Source organism: Crinia signifera, chromosome 3 (assembly GCF_055691185.1).
Source record: "Crinia signifera chromosome 3, ASM5569118v1, whole genome shotgun sequence".
Lineage (NCBI taxonomy): Eukaryota > Metazoa > Chordata > Amphibia > Anura > Myobatrachidae > Crinia > Crinia signifera.
Window position 1 is genome coordinate 141568844 of NC_139219.1, and position 20038 is coordinate 141588881.

The 20038-nt window shown below is 42.3% G+C and overlaps 1 protein-coding gene across 1 annotated transcript in view; it reads left to right on the forward strand.

The window, feature by feature from the left end:
• MAP3K5 (mitogen-activated protein kinase kinase kinase 5) overlaps nucleotides 1-20038 on the forward strand; it is a 159621-nt gene that overhangs the window by 70053 nt on the left and 69530 nt on the right. Inside the window, exons 9-12 of the mRNA XM_083176623.1 lie at nucleotides 3099-3258; nucleotides 9102-9255; nucleotides 12181-12288; nucleotides 16547-16596. Of these exons, the coding sequence (XP_083032749.1) occupies nucleotides 3099-3258; nucleotides 9102-9255; nucleotides 12181-12288; nucleotides 16547-16596 (472 nt within the window). The remainder of the gene's footprint in view (nucleotides 1-3098; nucleotides 3259-9101; nucleotides 9256-12180; nucleotides 12289-16546; nucleotides 16597-20038) is intronic.

Consider the following 20038-nt stretch of genomic DNA (forward strand, 5'->3'; position numbering starts at 1 on the left):
AGTTATCCAAGGAAACTGTGCCAGAATATTTGGAATTGGCTGCTGCGCACTATAAAACTGTGTAAACTCTGAGGAGACAGACGACGAAAATCATGGCTAAGCATTCTCAGAAGAACAGTAATCTTTCAGTGTCCTGCATTCAAGGAATACATTTAAATCAGACTTGAATTTTGACACTGAAAAAGGTGTTTCTGAAGAAGTTTTGCAATGCAATAGAACGTTTTAAAATTTCAATTAGGCATGTGCCTGGAGCAGCGCTTGGATGCATAATCATTACTGTCTGCTCAAAACTAGCAATATATTTCCACATTGAAATTCTGTGCACAATCTTGAGAGGAGTGTGAGCAGCCTGAAAATGGCTATTCCGTAGATATGTATATGGCAGGGGTGGTTCATACTGTTGTGCCTAGTGGTGCCTTAGACCCTAAATCCACACCTGACAATTGGTGGCAACAAGTAGCTTCCATCTAAGTGCAAGTACATGTCGGTTTTACAGGGCTCAATAAATGGCATATGATCATTTTTATAAATTTTAGCTATATATAATCAATAACTTCTACTACACTTAACATTTTTCTCAAAAGTACGAAAACCATTGTTTTTGAAAAACGGGTGGATTTTTGTGGAGGTTTTTTATCCCCACCCTATGCAATAATAATAATAATAATAAAAAAAAGTACAGTATATGAAAAATTTCCAATTTTCCTTCAAAAACACACAGGATCTAGGATACGTTCCCTATCCTATGTGTTTTCACAAAAAGAAATAAGGGGGGAATTTACTAAGATGGTAGTTCTATTACAGATGGAATGTTGCTATAAGCAACCAATCAGTTACTTTCTATTATCTTCTAGAAGGTGCTAAATAAGTAGATTCCGATTGGTTGCCCATAGCAACATCCCATGTGAAATAGAACTCCCATCTTAGTAAATTTCTCCCTATGGGCTGGTTTCAGGGATTTCCCAAAATCCCTGATAACTGGTGGCATCCAGGATAATGGGTGCCTGACGCGTTTCCGACAGTCGGGATCCTGACTGTCAAAATGCAGACAGCCGGGTGCCCGATGGCCACCCGCTATTTTCCCTCGTGGGGGTCCACGACCCCCCATAGAGGGAGAATAGAGCAGGTGGCGCGCGCAGCGCGGCGAGCCCGCAAGGGGCTCTTATGCGCCCTCCATGCTGTCTGAGTACGGGCAGTCGGGATCCCGACTGTCGGAGCCTCATACCACACCACAGGATAATTTGGTAGCCAAGGGGATTTCATTAGCCACTGCAAGTAACATGGCTAACTGGATACTGACCTATTACTGATACTTTGTTTATTTCTATGGCGGCACAGGGGTTCTGCAGCACCTAACAGTACATAAATGAGCAAAAAATTATTAAATAACGAATTACAATACAAGGCAATTTAAGACAGTACATGGTACATAAAGACCATTTCATCAGGGGATAGGACACTGAAGTAAGTATTAGGATGTCAGATATAGATATATTTATATTATTCTAAGAAAAGCACAAGAGGAAAGAAGGCCCTGCTCGTGATAAATTACATTCTAAACTGTGCTGATATTTCTGACAGAAATTTTGGCACTCTTCTATTCATTGTGGCCATTTTTGACTGCATTGGAGACCATACAGATTAACTTTTTTTTAAAGTCGAATCTGCATTGTCAAAAACGGTTGGTTGTCTAATTCGTGGCTGTTTTTAACAATCCACGGCCCTCCCGACTGTCGGAACTTTTCCAATAGTCAGAAGATTGAATACCATTGATCAGTATTTCAAACTGTTGGAAATTTTCTGACACTCGGAAACTACGTTGAATACTCCCTGTAAGATGTTATTAAAAAGATTTGAATATATAATGCTTCATTTCAATGCATCTTTTCATTGTCAAAACCAAAGGACCAGAGCTAACATGCGACAACAACTTAAAAATTGTATTGAACCCCAAACTCCCTTCCCTTCTGATTGGCCCTCCAAAATGCCAGGTTTTATGAGGAAAACTATTTTGCCACTTGTTGCCCTTCAGTTCTTGTGGAAATGTAAGCCTTAACATAAAAACCATGCTGGGGCTTGTAGTTCCACAGCAAATGGAGAATGGGTTGAGGAATTGACCAGAATTGTGTAAAGTAACCCCTCTAAAAACAAAAATGTTTTATTAAAAAATGATGTAATCACCAGATTTCAAAGAAATCTGTCCTGATGGATGGCACTTACTGTTTTACATGTACAGCACACGCTCGTTTGAGCCCAAATAGTATAGATTTGAGTATTAATTTGTTTGGGAAGGTAACTGGATCGTCATAACACAGTATTTCATCTAAGACAATGATAGCTCATATTGGATAATGCAGTCGTCAGGTGGCTGGAACAAAAACATGGTTATGGATGAGAGCAAATGACAGTTGACCATTTGCTTGGAATTGCTGGAAAACTGACAAACTGTCACTCATCCATAACCATTTTTTGTTCCAACCAGCCAGATCTGAAGATAAATCTTACTAGTGTATGGGCCCCCATAGATTTATCATTCTGCCTGATCATTATCAGAACTTTTCTGATTTTAAACAAACTGAAATCCTTTAGTGGTCACATGCATGTAAAGAGTCTAGTGCAGTGGTTCCCAAACTGTGTGCCGTGGCACCGTGAAGTGCCTCAGGACACTTGCAAGGGTGCCTTGGGTTGTTGGACCAGGATCAATTCATATTTTTTTTTGGGGGGGCGCAATGTAACAGGCAAAACCAGTACTGGTGGCTGCCAATCATAACATATGTGGACAAACAGAAGCAAACCCTGTCCCTCACTACACAACGGTGATCTATAAACACAATGTACTCCATTTAATATATTTTTTTCTGAATTACAATAAGAAACATTTGGCCTAGGGGTGGGTGCCTTGAAAACATTTTGATGCTCTAGGGGGCCGTGGTTCCAAAAAGTTTGGGAATCGCTAGTCTAGTGTAATGTAGTGTAGAATCAATAGATTGTTTGTTTTTCTTAATTTGATTTTCTTTCTTTGTTTGTTTCTTTCTTTTCTTTCTGTATTTGTATTACTTTTTGATATTGATGGGATTTTATTTTCTGTGTCCACATAGGGGTGAAACTCAGCAGTCTGCTTGGTAAAAAAGGAAACCTAGAAAAACTGCAAAGTTACTGGGATGTAGGATATTATATGGGGGCTAGTATATTGGCGAATGACCATACAAAAGTAATTAATGCTGCGGAAAAACTTTTCAAACTGAAGACACCTGCTTGGTAAGTTGCTCCAGGAAGTATTTGTACTGTGGTTTGATCTTAGCATTTACACATACAGTATAATAGAGTAATTTATACTGACAATTAGGGATACTGGGGATTCACTTAGTATGATGGAGTCAGTGCACATAAAAAACTTCAAAATGGTGTGTTGGCTCTTCCCCTATGCCCCCTCCCACAGCCCAGTTTAGAAAAATCAGGAGAGGATGCACACTCTGGAGCTCCAGAGAATTTTCTTCAATTTATTTTAAAGTTATATCCACTGGACAGGGTCCTCCATTCAACCGGCAAAATGGTTGTGTCTTATGAGGCAATTTATTACGGCCGCTTCCATGCCAGTGGATTTCAGTAGGACCTCCTGCGCAAGTGGTCGGGTTCGCATCTGCAGATGCATCGGTTGATACACCTTTCCCCTCAGACCAGGATATTTCTGGCATGGTGGCTGCAGTTGTCCCATCTGTTGGAGGGGCGAAGGTTCAAGATCCAGGATTAGATTCCTCTTACAACAGACTCAAGTCTAAGAGGTTGGGGGACTGTTACTGAAGGGGTGCAGTTCCAGGGCAGTTGGTCAAGCCACGAGTCCATCCTTTCCGATAAATATCTTGGAGCTCAGAGCCATCCACGAGGCCCTGCTTCAAGCCTCCCATCTACTCCTGAGCCAAGGTGTTCAGGTGCACTCGGACAGCTGTAGCGTATATCAATCATCAGGGATGGCTAAAGAGCAGGACCTGCATGAGGGAGGTGACCAGGATTCCCGTCTGGGCAGAAAGAAGCTGAAGGGCACTCTGGCATGAAAAACTGTGAAGCCGGCTTCCTCACGACATGCACCTGGAGCAGTGCTTTGGCTGCCCGGAGATAGACCGGATGGCATCCTGGCTCAACAAGCTTCAACTGTATTGTGCTAGAACCAGGAACCCCCAGGCTGCGACGGTGGATGCCCTGACAATGCCCTGGCTGTATCGGCTGGTGTATCTGTTACCTCCGATTCCGTTGCGGTCTCGAGTGCTCTGCAAGGTTAGGAAGGAAAGGATGCAGGCAATTCTGATCGCTCCGGGCTGGCCCAGAAGATCTCTGGAGATCTCCTGACTATGGCCCTTATTCTAAATCGGACGGTACGGCCCGCGTGCGGCCGTACCGCCGATGTTTTTGTTCTGCACATGCGCAGAGGTCATTCTGCGCATGTGCAGCCCCCTTCGCCGCAGACGGATTTCGTCCGCCGCAAAGGGGGCGTATAGGGGCGTGAGGGGCTTCAGCCCCTCATTACCCTATGTGTACGCCCCGCGTTTCATGGGCGTTCCCATGCAAACGCGGGGCGTGTGCATGGTAATGAGGGCATGACGCCCTCATTACCATGACATGGGGGCGGAAAGCTGACGTCGCCGGATGTCAGCTTTCAGCCCCCTTTCAAGCTCCCACACGGACGATTGTCCGTGTGGTCTGAGCTTGCGGGAGCTGCCGCGGCGTGCGGGCCTGCCTTCGATGGTCGTCGACCATCGAAGGCAGGGGGCAGCTCCCACCATGGTGGAGGCGTAGCCTCCACCATTTTTGTGCGGATCGCCAGCCGTCCGTGTACGGACGGCCGTGGCGATCCGTCGGGTGGGCGGCCCTTGGTTTGTGCGGTCGGAGCCCCGTGTGCGGCTCTGACCGCACCAACCAGAATAAGGGCCTATGTCGGTGGATGACCCTTAGCCTCTTCTGCTAATAAGGGACCTTCTACAGCAGGGGCCCTTCGTTTATCTGAACTTACCACTGCTTTGTTTGTCGGCTTGGAGGTTGAGCGGACTATTTTAGCCAGGAATGGTATTCCGAGCAATGTGATCGCGACCATGATCCAGAATAGGTAGCCGGTTACTTCCAAGCACTACCATCTTATGTGGAAGCGATCTGTGTCTTAGTGTAAGGGGAAACACTGTTCTCCAACCGGTTCTTGTGATTTTTACAGGCTGGAGTGAATATGGGCCTGCATTTAGGCTCCATAAAGGTGCGGATATCTGCCTTGACGGCTAGCCTTGTTGCCGCAGATTCAGACTTTTGTACAGGGAGTTCTCCACATCCAACCTCCTTTTGTGCCCCCCCCCCCCCCCCCCACAGCTCCATGGGACCTGTCGATGGTCATAACTTTTCTGAAGTCCTCCTGGTTTGAGCCCTTGAAATCTGAGAAGGACAAGTTCCTTACTTGGAAGACAGCAATGCTTTTGGCCTCCGCAAGACTGGTCTCAGAATTTGGGACCTTGTCGTGTAAGAGCCCCTATTTGATTTTCTGCCTAAGGTGGTTTCGGGATTTCTCCTGAACCAGCTAGTTGTAGTAACGGCTCTGTGACAGAACATGGCCACGCCCACGTTCCGCTACGTATTTTTCTCCCACCTATTTCAGCACTTCAGCAAGAGAGTTGCAAAATGCTGTCGATAACAGTATATTATCACTGACTGTATTCATATCTGAGCTGTGTCCCCCAGACTACTGTATACAGGGGTCATCACAGGATTGTATGTCGGACAATAATAGAATGTTATACTGAATAATCCAAACGGGTTATCCCATTAGGTTGATTGTGTGCCACTGGAGGGAAATATTCCCTCATGTTATGTAAATGTATCCCATACTGGTACATACGCATATGAAGGCAACAAGATAGTTTTCTGGGCACAGGAGAAACTGGTATGGAGGATTATCATTGCCCATGGTTACGTTACTGCCTCTGTGTCCTTCTCTTAGTAAACTGCGATGGTATCATGAATAAGGGACTTGTGACTGACGTTAATTATGGCAGTCTTTCCAAATGTATATTACTTAAATATTGAAAATAACTGTATAGGTGGAGACAAATGGTCTGGCTAGAATGGAACAAATGCTTAGATTAGAATCTGTTCAGTTTGTGTATAGTTTTTGTTTCAGGGATCAAAGGGCTTCTATACAGGCTGGTTAGTAACAGAGACAACCGGTAGTAGCAGAGAAATACACTCCCCCCCCCCCCCCCCCCCCAAATAACAAGATGCTAAGGATGGATAACACCAGGGTCAGAGATCTGTTCACATGAAGGTGTGAAACCGCTCACCTACACAAGCTTCAAAGCCAGATGAAGGGAGCGAGTTAATCAGCCCCTGGACAGGTAATAGGAGACTCTGTTACATTCATACAACTGCACCCAGCATAGGAAGGGTTAAAAAATCCTGAGGGAGGGGGAGAGGGGTGCCTTTGGGATGTAAGTTGATGTTTGCAGGCAGAGAAGGGAGAGATGTGAATGAGAGTCAGCGCTGGGAGTTGTGGACTGGCTTGTCCTGTCCATCTGAAGCTAACCTGAGGGGTAACGTGGTAAGGTTCTGATAAAGTGACTAATACTGATGGCCTTTCTGTATATATTGTATGTAGACTGTAATTGCTGATTTTACATGTATAACCTGTGTGTAAAATAAAAGTAATACTTTTGTACCTTTGCTATTGTGTATTCCTGTGCGATCTTTGGAACTCTGAATAACCCCGGGGGGGGGGGGGGGGGGGGCTGTGCAGGAGGCATAAATCGCGCTGCGCAGCTGCATGACCCCGGGATCCTCACAATTCTGGATGCGTGGGTTCGAATCCCACCGCTGCCACCAATTGTGATGTCCCCTGTATACAGTCGTCTGGGGAACACAGCTCAGGTATGAATACAATCAGTGATAATATCTGGTTATCGCCGGCATTTTGCAACTCTCTTGCTGAAGCGCAGAAAGAGGTGGAAGAAAAATACGTAGCGGAACGTGGGCATGGCCATGTTCCGTCACAGGCTCAGTCCGGTCTGACCTTCCAAAATCTTTGGATGTTGTACGGGCCTTATCTAAATAGGATGGCCTTGTCAGAAAGATGGATTTCCTTTTTGTGCTGTATGATGCTCGTAAGAAGGGTTATCTTGCTTCAAAGCAGTCTATTGCTCGCTGGCTTCGTCTGACTATTCAGCAAGCTCATACGTCGACAGCATTGTGGGTTCCGCAGTCTATTCGAGTCCACTCCACCAGGTCTGGGTGGCTTCCCGTGGAGTCTTGGCGATGCAGCTCTGCCAACTTGCTACTTGGTCTGGGAAGAACACGTTTGTTCGTTTCAATAAGTTTGCCAATGAGGATACCCAGTTTGTTCTCACCACATTCCCACCCATTCTGAAATCCCCATCGTACTAAGTGAATACACAGTATCCCTTATGGATAATAGAGGAAAATAGGGGATATTTATACAAATGTGTCCAATGTTTATAATGCTATAAATTTACTTATTCTGTCCATTTAAGTAAATTAAGGATGTTTTGCGATTTATACAACTTATGTTTGAAGAGTTAAAATACTTGACCATAGATTACATAGAAACAGCATTTCCTTTTACAGATCTTTTACGTTTCCACATCTCCCAATATTGGATGTGACATGAGGTTGCTGGGTCCTAGTGGGTCCTTTTTTTTTTTCTATTTTATTTATTATTTATTAACAGTTTCTGGTATAGCGCATAAATATTACGCAGCGCTTTACAGAGTATAGTTGAACAATCACATCAGTGCCTGCCCCAGTGGAGCTTACACTCTATATTCCCTACCACATGTACAAGCGCACACAGACATTCTAGGGTTAATTTTTGTTGGAAGCCAATTGACCTACCAGTATATTTTTGGATTGTGGGAGGAAACCGGAGTAAACCCACGCAAACATGGGGAGAATATAAAAACTCCGCACAGTTAAGGTCATGGTGGGTATTGAACCCAATACCTCAGTGCTGTGAGGCAGTAATGCTAACCATTACACCATCCGTGATGCCCGTACTATGCAGAACAGCACTAAATGCACATATAGGAGTAGATTTATTAAGCTCGATGAAGTGAAAAAGTGTCTGGTCTTTATCACCGGCCAATCAGCTCATACCTGTCATTTTTTAAACCAAGCCTATACCATCACAGTTAGGAGCTGATCAGCCAGTTATAAAGTACCAGCTGCATTATCATTTCACTGACCTTAAATCTGCCCCTCAGTACATCCCTACTTTCCAGGGACAGCAGGAAACACACCTCAAATAGGAACTGGCCCAATAAGACTGAGGCAGATAGAAGGTATGGCTTTTCATATAGTTCTCCACTTCTCCAGCAGCTCTGTGCTAATGGTTATTATTAAGATTTCTCCTGAATTTCATGTAATGTGTTATTTTGTTATCCCAAAAGTAAGTAATATAAATAAATTTGACCTTTACCTGAATCTGATGAACTGTATTTGGTCTACAGTATATATGACCATGTTGTGCTGACAGTCTGTGCGAACCATAGGTGGTGACTATAGAGTAGGTGTATTTTCCTTCTACACAAGTGGCAAAGTGAAATAGATCTGTTTATTGCACAGAAAATAACATTCTCAGGAGCATTTTATAAATATGATAGGCCTATATAAGAGTAATACTCGTTTGCAGATAAGAAAAGAGGATCCTATGTGCTCCCAGTTCATCACTATACAGAGCCTTGCACATATCTCTGCAGAGACTAGACATATTTATGTATACCTAACAGTTGTTCCATTAGCTTGTTTTATATTCTGTCTCTGTGTCACTCTGGGAGTAGCCTTTCAGAGGTTAAGAGGATGACATTTGGAAACTTTATTTATGGCCATGTGTTAAATCACCAGTGAGTATTTGAAATATTTTTACAAAATAGTGGTCAATAGCCAAGTCACACTGGTTTTATATCATTATAACACAAACATCAAAGCACTGCTTGGTGTGACCTTACCTCAACACAATAGTTTCTTAACTTTTTTTTTTTTTTACCTTCATGTAATAATTTATTAAAAGCACAGTTGTACATTTTTTATTGTTGTTATTGTTTGTTTACAATGTTCAGGTACTTGAGTTCAGTCGTGGATACCATTTTAATATACCAGCAATTTAAGAAACCAAACCTAGATAAACATGTATCCAAACAAGAGCTTGTGGATTTTTGGATGGATTTTCTTGTGGAATCCACAAATACTGATGTTTCTGTGGTACGCTTTCCGGTAAGTCTTCCTTATTGTTCCCACCCCCACACTATTAGTACTAGCATACTTCGTGAAACACTGGGCATCCATCTGAAAACATTTGTTGTATTGTACTGACCAGAGGAGGAGTTAGACCTCATGGGGCCCTGGCAAGATACCGGTTTGGGGCCCTCCTCCCTCCAACAATCCATAGCACTATATTTTTGCTGCTGAATGCAGATGGCAGCAATAGAGTACCTTAGCGTATGCACAGTCTATCAATAAATGACTGCGTGAACATCGGCATTGCTTACATTATAAATTGGGCTCTAGGTCTTTTGGACCGTGTCACAGTAAACTGACTGCTCACTTACCTTACTAATATTGTTTATCCTACCAAATAACATGAAAGGGAATTTGGGAGTGTGGGCAGGTCCATCTTCTGTCATCACACTGTAGTCACACAATGCTCATCTGGGAACTTTTTGGATGGTCAGGATATCTTTATGGGGCCCTTTGGCCCTAGGCAGGCTATGCTGCCCTGTGGAAAATCCAGCTCTGATATGGACAATTAGTTATGTGAGAACAAGTACGTATATAGATAGATAGGAATTATATTCATACTAATGTATTATTATTATTTGTACAATGCATATACTCTCCTCATGCCATTTCTACATATTCATGATACTTTGGATCCTATTTATCAAGGTTCAAAAAGTTATAAAATGAAGAGTGATAACATGGCAGTTATGAGCTGGTTGTTTATCACTCCATTTTATCACTTTTTAAAGCTTGATACATATGGCCCTTAGTGGGTTAAACAAAGTTAGTACAGACACAACACACATATTCCAGCACCTAATGGTCTGGAACCTCTTTTAAATCCACATTAGGTGACAGGGTAATTTAGGCTACGGGGGGGGGGGGGTATAGAGGAGCAGTGGGTGAGGGAGCTGTGCTGCAGATGGGGGGCTTGCTGTAGGGGGACACAACACGACTGGATGGACTGCGTGGAGGGGGGAGTGTGAGGGTGCTGTATCAAGGACTGTGGAGGGTGAGACGGGTGCAGAGAATCCCCCCATGCTCAAGGGAATACCACTGATAATCCTGCAAATTGGGTAATCTGGCATAGTGCTAGAACAGGGGGTTGGATTATCGGTGTTGTATTAGTCTGAATACCGAGAAATCCTATTATATATAATTTATTTTATATGCCTATGTTATTAAATTACTATGTTAGCAAAAGAACCATAGTCTGACTTACACTCCCCTCCTACTCTGTCAAGATCTTACTCCGTCTTTTGCTTCACTGTCACCTGCTAATGTTGGCTGCTTGTCATGACTTTCCCAATGTCACCATTGGTCTGAAAATCAAATCCACCCTGGGATTGACAGGATGACAAAGTAAAGGAGTGCAGGATGATTTCAGTTAGTATTAGTCTTTTCACCAGAGGACAGACATAGCTAGTGGACAGGCATAGATTTTGTATGACCATGGTATAACGAGGGGGCGGGGGGGGGGGGGGGGTTTGGTTTCAATTGGCTGTGTAATTAATATCCTGGGGCTATTCAATTACCTCAGTGAGCTCATTTGCAGCATTTTTAATGCATTTATTTTTAATACATCTGAACAGATGTGAAAAAAAAAGCCACGATACCTGTAGAGTAACCCTCTTAATTCTCACACAGTAAGTTAATGTTTTAAGGTTTAAGATCAAGGTTTAATGTGAAAAAGCAAAAACCGGAAACATAAAGACTGCGCTGGAGATCATCTATATAATAGTTGTTATTTATAACACATAAATTGTAAATCACTGGCCAGTGTTTAAAAAGCGACAGCATAATTTACATATACATCAACTTAAAATAAATTTAATTAGATATATTGGGCAGTTTTCAATGTACATAATTGCAGCGTGCAGCGAATCCTGTTTAGGATTCGCTGCACTGTCGCCGTGTTCCGGAGCCTCGCTGTGCCCCTGCTATACCCCTATTTGACGTCGCAGGGTCTCGCTGCCCCTAACGGCAAATCTTAACCCCTGCGGTGTCCCGCAGGGAGCCGGGGGACAGCGGCAGTCAGGGAGATGGATGTGGAGGGGAGGAGGGCTCCCCGGGACCCAGGCAGCAAAAGCTGCCCCCCTGGGAGAGCCAGCAGGGGACCGGGTATTCACTGCTCCTAATCGTGCATATGTAATGATCGGGAGCAGTGAATATATGAATATCTAATGAGTGGCTCCCGGCCCCCTGCTGACTGTTACACACAATTTTTTTTTTTTTTTAAGCACATGAATAAAAATAGCATGCCCCTTCACAGAATAAAATTCCTGATTTTTTTTACACCAAATGTAAAAAAAAAAAAAAACTTTATTTTAAAAGTTCACATTCCACTTCACCATGAAAAGATGGCGATTTGCTACACGGCGACACACGTCGAAAATCACTTAGAAAGACGGCGAATAGTGCACATTGAAAAGGGTGATTCACTTTCTGAAATAAAAAATCACCATCCAATGCAAACATAGCACAAATTCGCTGTGAAACATGGCGAATTGGCCTCATTGAATACTGCCCATAGACTCCATTGATTAGTTGTATTAGCAGGTTATTGATGTAAAAACTCCTATTATTTTTATAGATTAGAATATTTTGACTTGATTTCTTCAGGAACTTAATTAGTAGTGATAAGTGAAAAAATCAAATGAAAAATTGTTATAATAAAAGTAAAAAATAGGAATAAAAAGATAAATCACGGTATCTTACTTTAGGTCTGGCCAGAAAATTAAGAAAAAGTTTATTCTCTGAACGTTTTCCTAATTTAGGTAATAAGTTGCTTGAATGTAGTTAACCAACTGGTGTAAAAGTACAATTTAATGCCTGAAATTATATATACAAGCTGGGTCAAATTCATTTTTTAATTCATGTACATTTCTTATATGCCTGCTTATTTTCATTGTTGACTAGATCTTGATCCTAGAACCCACCAAAATATATCAGCCATCCTATCTGTCAATCAACAGTGAAGCTGATGTGAAAAATGTGTCTATTTGGCACGTGCTTCCAGATGATAAGGTAATTGTGTAAAAAGAATGTAGAACAGTCAAAGTTGGACTTACTGTAAGCGAAAGCTGTGTTTTTCCCCCCATAACTTGTTCATTCTTATTCTGTATTACTCATTCAAGTTATAGGGGATATTCAATTAGTCTGTTTTTTTTTTTCAACTAGCTGGAATAAAAAACACTGTCCCTATTCAATTTCGTCTTTTAAAAAAAATCAAAACTGCTTTCTTGAAAAAAAAAAAAAAGTCAAAAACAGACACATTTTTGACTAAAACACGTGGACAGAAGAGTAATTAGACGATCCAAGTGTTTTCTGACAATTTTTTTTATCAGTCAAAAAATCGTGCTTTTAATTGAATGGTTCGAATGGAAATTCGTCATAATTTTGCGTATGGTACCAAGTTTTTGACTGTCGAAAAAATCAGTACTAATTGAATACTTCCAATAGTCTGGTAACTTAGTTGTATTTTGCACATAAAATCTTAGGAGCAAAAGGTACCCAGACGGTGGTTAGAGGGGCAGTGTATAGGTGCTTCTAAAGTATGTTAAGTATGTGACGATGCTTAATTAGAACAAAGATAGCACCTAACTGTTGCATTTGCACCGGTTTCGCAAGTTGATGATTGATATAAGTATGTTATAATTTCTGCGGCTGTGATCAAATAGTAGTATCACAGGGTACTAAACATTCAGGGTGTTCTTTCAATAAGCATGATTTGGTACTTATTTCCTAGCACGGCGCCCACGATCTAGATTGTATGTGTCGGGAGAATATCACAAGCATTGCATGCATCTTATGTGTTTGTGCATGGACGAGATCGACGAGATATACAATCTATAAAATTGAAAAGATTTTTAATTGTATGTACAATATCCCATCTTATGGATCTCATCTTATGGATCTTATGCATCCATAAGATCCATAAGAAGCCATAAGATAAAAGATCCATCAACACCAACCCGAAGTGTGGGCAGCGCATCAAGCCCACGAGGGGCGGCCGTACGCGTCCTCCAACCTTTTCATACCCCCACTATCCAAGTTGGCGAGAGTTGATTTTATATAGTGTGGCGAGCGCAGCGAGGCCCGTGAGGGGACGCGCATTACTTCACAGGTATTACGCGTCCCCTCGCAGCGCTCGGTGGCTCGCTGTGCTCGCCACACTATATAAAATCAACTCCACGCCGACGTGGATAGTGGGGGTATGAAAAGGTCGGAGGACGCGTGCCGCCGCCCCTCGCGGGCTCGCTGCACTCGCCAAGCTTCGGGTTGGTGTTCATGGATCTTTTTATCTTATGCATCTTATGGATGCATAAGATCCATGAGATCCATAAGATAAGATCCATAAGATGCGATATTGTACATACAATTAAAAATCTTTGCGATGGGCGCCGTGCTAGGAAATAAGTACCCATGATTTTGTAGGGGATGTCTGCTAATTAGGTTATTAGTGTGGACTTAAAAGTAAGAAAAATGTTTCTTCTCAATTCTCCAAGAAGTTTTGTTGCTTCTTGATTTTCAAGCCACTTATATTACAGCCACATCATCTATTGATTCCTGCGGCATCTGCTCCTTAAATAATAAGTGGAATTTAATATCCACCTATTAATTGTTTCTTTTTTTTCCTTTACCAATAGTATTTAACTTTAGAATTTTTCTTTAAATATGAATAATGTTTAATTTTTGTCAATTTGCTACTAATCAAGGGTGTCCCACTCTGTATCGGTAGCAAATGCACCTCCTTCACTGCAAATAACAGGAGCAGTTGATTCAGGAACAACCTTACTCTTGCTTTCATATATATGTTTGTGGGAAAGAGACTCTCTTTTTAGATTTTGCTTGCTTTATTCTAATTAATATTTAAGCTTCATATGTCTTTTTGTTATAATTTAGCACCAATAACCAACCTTTTCTTATTGTTAATAATTATAAGTATATAATTTGTGGAATTTCCCTCCCCCAGACCTTATATATTTTAAATGATAAAGGATGGCAAGTATATTAAATGCTCAGTGGAGTCATTATCTTCACTCCCCTTTTCCCTTCAAATCACAGAACCTGTAGCAGAATTATAGTGTAATGGTGTTTCCAGTGATTGTCGATCAGGATTTGGCAGCATGATATGTATTATTAAGTTGTTGGGGTATTTACTAATATGCCTAAAAGGGTTATGGAGCAGAGCAGCTGAAGGACTTTTAGATATGGCGAGATCTGTCATTTGGGCAATCAGACATCTAAGTACACACCAGAGATGTTAAGGGGGAAATTTACTAAAGGAAATGTGTAAAAAATAGGTGTAAAAATAGGTGTATTTGTACCCAGAAATACACTTATTTTTGACATTTTCTATCCCGAAAATATGGCAATTCGTATTGATAGCATATCAATACGAATTGCTGTATTTTCGGGATAGAAAATGTCAAAAATAAGTGTATTTCTGGATACAAATACACCTATTTTTACACCTATTTTTTACAAATTTCCTTTAGTAAATTTCCCCCTAAATGTCAGGAGAGGCTCACCATATGATAGAGCACCAATTCCTCTTCATTGTTACCAGCATGTGACGGAAAATGATGTTGAATATTTTTCTTTACATAGTAAAGCATTGGATATCAAAGAAATGCTTTTTGATTCTCCATTTTTGGAGTTGTATGCCTAGATTTGCGCATTCTCTCATTCTGAGCAATGGGGGTTAGTTTAGACCTGATCACAAAGCACATTTTATTTAGCAAACTGACAAAACCATGTTGCACTGCAGGTGCGGAAAATGTAACGTGTACGGAGAGTTAGATTTGGGTGAGTTATTTTGTTTCTGTGCAGGGTAACTCATGTCTGCTTTCTTTTTACACTGCAATATAGATCTCAGATTGATACCTTACCTTACTCAAATCTTACGCTCTCTGCATGTTACATTTGTCCCACCTGCAGTGCAGCAGGGTTTTGCCTGTTTGCTAAAAAAAAGGTGCTTTGCGATCAGGTCTTGTAACCCCCAATATTTTACAGAACCCACACAGAGTGTCTCGCCTAAATATCCATTCTGCTGTTCATAGTGTTATCCTTCCTTTGTAACTTAGCACTGCTTTAGTAACTGTCAGGTTATAAATGCCAACAACTACAAAGCTATAGTATAGTAATGCTATATGTTATATGTCTAAGCTAATCAAATAGCAATCATAACAATAAGGCTGGGTATACCTTAAGCAATATTGGTTTTTATATATATATATATATATATATATATATATATATATAGATAGATAGATAATCAATTTGACTTGATTCTGAGGTCAGCCATATCGCTCACCTCAGTAGCATATGCATGTCAGAGCAGTTGACCCCACTTACTATGCCATGACTGTGAATGTGGGATTTTACCGCTTCATCACACGATTGTACACCGGATCATGCAGTGTGTATGGCTGCATGATCTATACTACATCAGCTGCCCCGTCACAAGAAAAACAAGGTGTCCTGAAGTTTAGCTGTAGTAAGATTGTTAGCCAACAAACCATGCATCTATTGGGGCAGATGTATCAACCAGCGTTAAGTGCAAAAATGCACTTAACGCTGGTTAACTGGGGGGGATTACGATTACTCCAATGTATTACTAGCGCACCTAACGTGCGCTAGTGACAGCCCGCCGAGTTACGCTCGGCGGGGCTGTCCCTGCAATCCCCCCCAGGGATTAACGGCCGGGGCGATGTATTAACAGCCTTCAAGGCGTTAATTCGCCCTGGCCGCTTCGCCAGCTCAGGGCTAGGGTTGTCCTATCCCCCACTATGGGGACAACGCTAGCCCTGCGTCTGGCTTGGGCTGCGCTGGAGATCTCGCGGTTTTTGCGAGATCTCGCGCATGCCCAGTAAGCCGGGGGGGGGGGGGGGGGCGGCGAGTGCCATGTGCGGGGCGGCGATGGAGACGTAAAGGAGAACCGTTAACGCTGGGCATAACGGCTCTCCTTATCGGCTTGGGGGATGTTAATACATCTCCCCATAACGAGTGCCCGCTTCTCCTTGTTATGCAGGAGAAGCGGGACTCGTTATTTCACAAACGTAATCTGCCCCAATGATACATCTGCCCCAATTTGTCTTATTTAGCCAGACATAGGTAATTGTTACAGGTAATCTAACGGTAACTTGTATTTATTTCTCAAAAGGTTTTTGTGTATCTAACTGCAATGCCGCCATACCATACAAAGCACAGTAGTTTTCTTTTTTTTTTTTTTCATTCCATACAATTTCTTTGAAAAATATATATTATTTTCTTTTTTCAGAAAGGAATTCATGATTGGAATTTCAGTGCTGCTTCCATTAGAGGTGTAAGGCAAGTGCTTTATGTTATTATTTTTATAAGAAAATGGCACTTAAGTGACTTTAATGACTTAATTAAAATAATTTTTATCATTATTAGTATCCTTTATTTGTATGATGCCACAAAGGATCTGCAGTGCCCAATTACAGAGTGCATTAATGAATATGCAAAACTGGATTCAGTGATTTACGGCCCCTATAACCTTGTGTGATTTGGTCTGCTTTCACCCGATTCCGACAGATGAGGATGAGAAATCTGGTGAAATCGGCCCAAATCGCATGTGCTTTTTTATCAGAATAAACACAATGCGTGGTCCCAACAGCATTGAGTCGGACATGCTTCACATAAGATAAATGGTATGGTTCACATCGTGGTTGCTTTTTGGCACCTGCAATGTAACGCACTTGATTTCTCTTGAACTCCCCCAGCAGCTCCCTGTGAGTCATTTTACATGCAATAAATCACATGCAATTTATCACATGTAAAAATGGCGCATCAAGTGCCAAGTTGGATGAATGACTCCCAGGGAGATGCTGGGGAAGTTAAAGGGAAAACTGGTCCGACTTGTGCCTCAGACAAGTCGGACCAGTGTATAGGGGCCTTTACAGTTGTGTACAATAAGGAACAAACATATCTGCATCAGCGGAGGACACTGAAATAAGTGTAAGGGTGCCAGAAAAACCTTAGGATTTGGTGCCATTAAAGATGGTTTAAGTAAGGTAAGGTAAATCACGTGAGGGAAGAGGGTCCTGCTTACATTCTAAAGGAGAGGGGCATGCAGGGGTTGACACAGATGATGTAGACCGTGGGGATAAGATGAGATGTGACTAGTTTTTTTTTATATTTAGGTCTTGAGAGCATTCTAATGTTTTTTGTAGAGTCTGAGCTAGAGAGAGATCAGATCAGAGATATAAATAAAAGAGGAGTTGGTTTGAGCTTTGTGAGTGAGTGTGAGAGCTTGAATTAGTTTCTGAAAGGGAAGCCAATGAAGGGTTTGTTGGGGAGGGGAGGTGGTTTCTGGATTAAAGGGTCGGCAGTGTCTAGATAGACAATCAATAGGATAGACACCAAAGTGGACATGGCAATGGTAGACAGATGAAAAGGTCAACATGCGTTTTTTTTATACAGGGTATTTTTGAATCCCTTTCACCACCTCAGCATGTGGACCCCCCAAATAGTATACCCTCACTTTGCTCGCCATGCTTTGGGGCAGATGCCTTGCTCCGCTACCAGTCGGAGTCTATATGGATGATAAAGTATGAATAAATCCAAATAAATTGGAAAATGCATGTCTAACTTTTCATTTATCGATGATTGTTATGTTGACCTTTTGCTTATTTCAACCTTTTTTCAATGGCAGCCTTGTGCATGTCAGCCTTTTGGTGTTGACCTATCATTCATAGTGCATTTGGTGAGGAAGATGAGCCGGGCTGCAGTGTTGAGAATAGATTCAAGTGGAGGGGGAAATTTGTCAGGGATTTCAGAGAGGAGTCAGGAGATGGCCAATTTGTGGTTAAGGGTCTTGGTTTCTTCCAATGATACAGGATGCTTTGTTGCTGGGCTAAAATCACATTCCTTCTGTCATTGTGTATATCCCTGAGACCCAAGGGTATATCTAGAAGAAAATGACCGGGAGGCACCATGATAGGGGAAAGGGGATGGTTAGTGGAGCAAGGGTACATGTGCTCTCCAAAAAGGAGGAGTGAAATATGTGATGGGAAGAGGGAGCGGATGAAAAGCAGGAGGTGACTGGAAAGCAGTAAAGGACAAAGATGTTAACAGGGCGAGGTGGACCTGAAAGGAAGAAGCAGAGGGTGACAGAGATGGTGACAGGGAGAAGCAGAGGGTGACATAGAGAGACAGAGGATAGACATGGAGTGAAAGGCAGAGGGTGAATAGTAGAGACAGAGGGCAGTATTCAATGAGAATACTCTGCATATGCAGTGAATCCTGTCTAGGATGCGCTGCACAGTCGCCGTGTTCCGGAGGGCTGGAGCATTCGCTGCCAGCCCTCCCTGTCACCGTATTAAATGCCACAGGGGCTCGCTGCCCCTGATGGCGATTCTTAACCCCTTGCAGCGAACGCCACAGGGAGCCGGGGTACGGCGGCAGGCAGGCAGATGGAAGCCTCCCTGCCTGCACCGGACACTGTGGGGCAGGAGCAGGGCTCCCAGGGACACAGGCAGCAGAAGCTGGCCACCGAGAGTAAGCAGGGGACGCTGGTAGGGAGCCGCTTGAACTGATCCCAATCGTGCATATGTAATGATTGGGAGCAGTGAATATATGAATATCTAATAAGCGGCTCTCTTCCCCCTGCTGGCTGATGTGTAAAAAAAAATAATAATTTAATTATGGTAAATATATATTAATGTGCTGTAAGCCTGTTCCTTAACATAAAAAAATTCCTGATTTTTTTTACACCAAATTTAAAAAAATAAAACCTTTATTTTAAAAGTTCACATTCCAGTTCACCATAAAAAGATGGCGATTGCTACACAGTGACACACGGCGAAAATCACTTAGAAAGCAATTCGCCATCTGATCAATGAATACACTCACAGCCAATCACATTGAAAATCCACAGCGAATGGCGGTGACTAGAAGACAGCGAATTGTCTGTCATTTACTGTTTACTGTCGGCGAATATTGCACGTTGAATAGGGTGAATAATTTTTTTAGTAAAAAGATTCACATTAGAGCATGAAAATAGCACACATTCGCCAAAGAACATGGGGAATCAGCCTCTTTGAATGCTGACCAGAGAGTATCTTGACAGAGTACAGGGGGTAAATTGGACTAAAAGGGTTAACTGGGACAGGGACAGAAAAGTAGGTGAAACAGGCAGAAAAACACAACCGGGTTCAACATCAGGGGTGGAAGAGAGAAAAGGAGAGCAGATAGAGAGATAAACGGCAACCAGTGAAAGAGATAAGGAAAGGAAATGATTGAGACAGGCATCACTATATATCCCCCCCCTACAGTACAGGTATCAATTGAAAAGGTTGACATGTGTTTGGTCACTCAGAAAGGGTTGATGCATGATTTTCTGGTTAAGGGTTAAGGCCCCCATCCTTCTTTGTGTATGCACCAAGGTTATGACATACATAGTTGCAGGCAGTATGAATATTTACAAAGTGTAAATATTCTTGCCTGACCTGAAAATTACATAGGGCCTGATTCAGTGCAGTTGATTTTGCGATCACCTCTTACTGCAGTAGTGATCCGACCTGCATGCCAGGAGGCAGCATCAGCTTGAGGGACCCATGGTGACTCTCAAGCCACCCATTTCAGAGGCCATGAAATCTTGGATGCACTTGTTTAGTAGTAATGCATACCTCCCAACATGACCCTTTTCAGGAGGGACACAATGCTGTGTTCCTGGACTTCCCTCTAAATTAATGATTGCCATGACCTATGTTGAAACACCTTTCTTATTAATTCACCTGGTCAACCC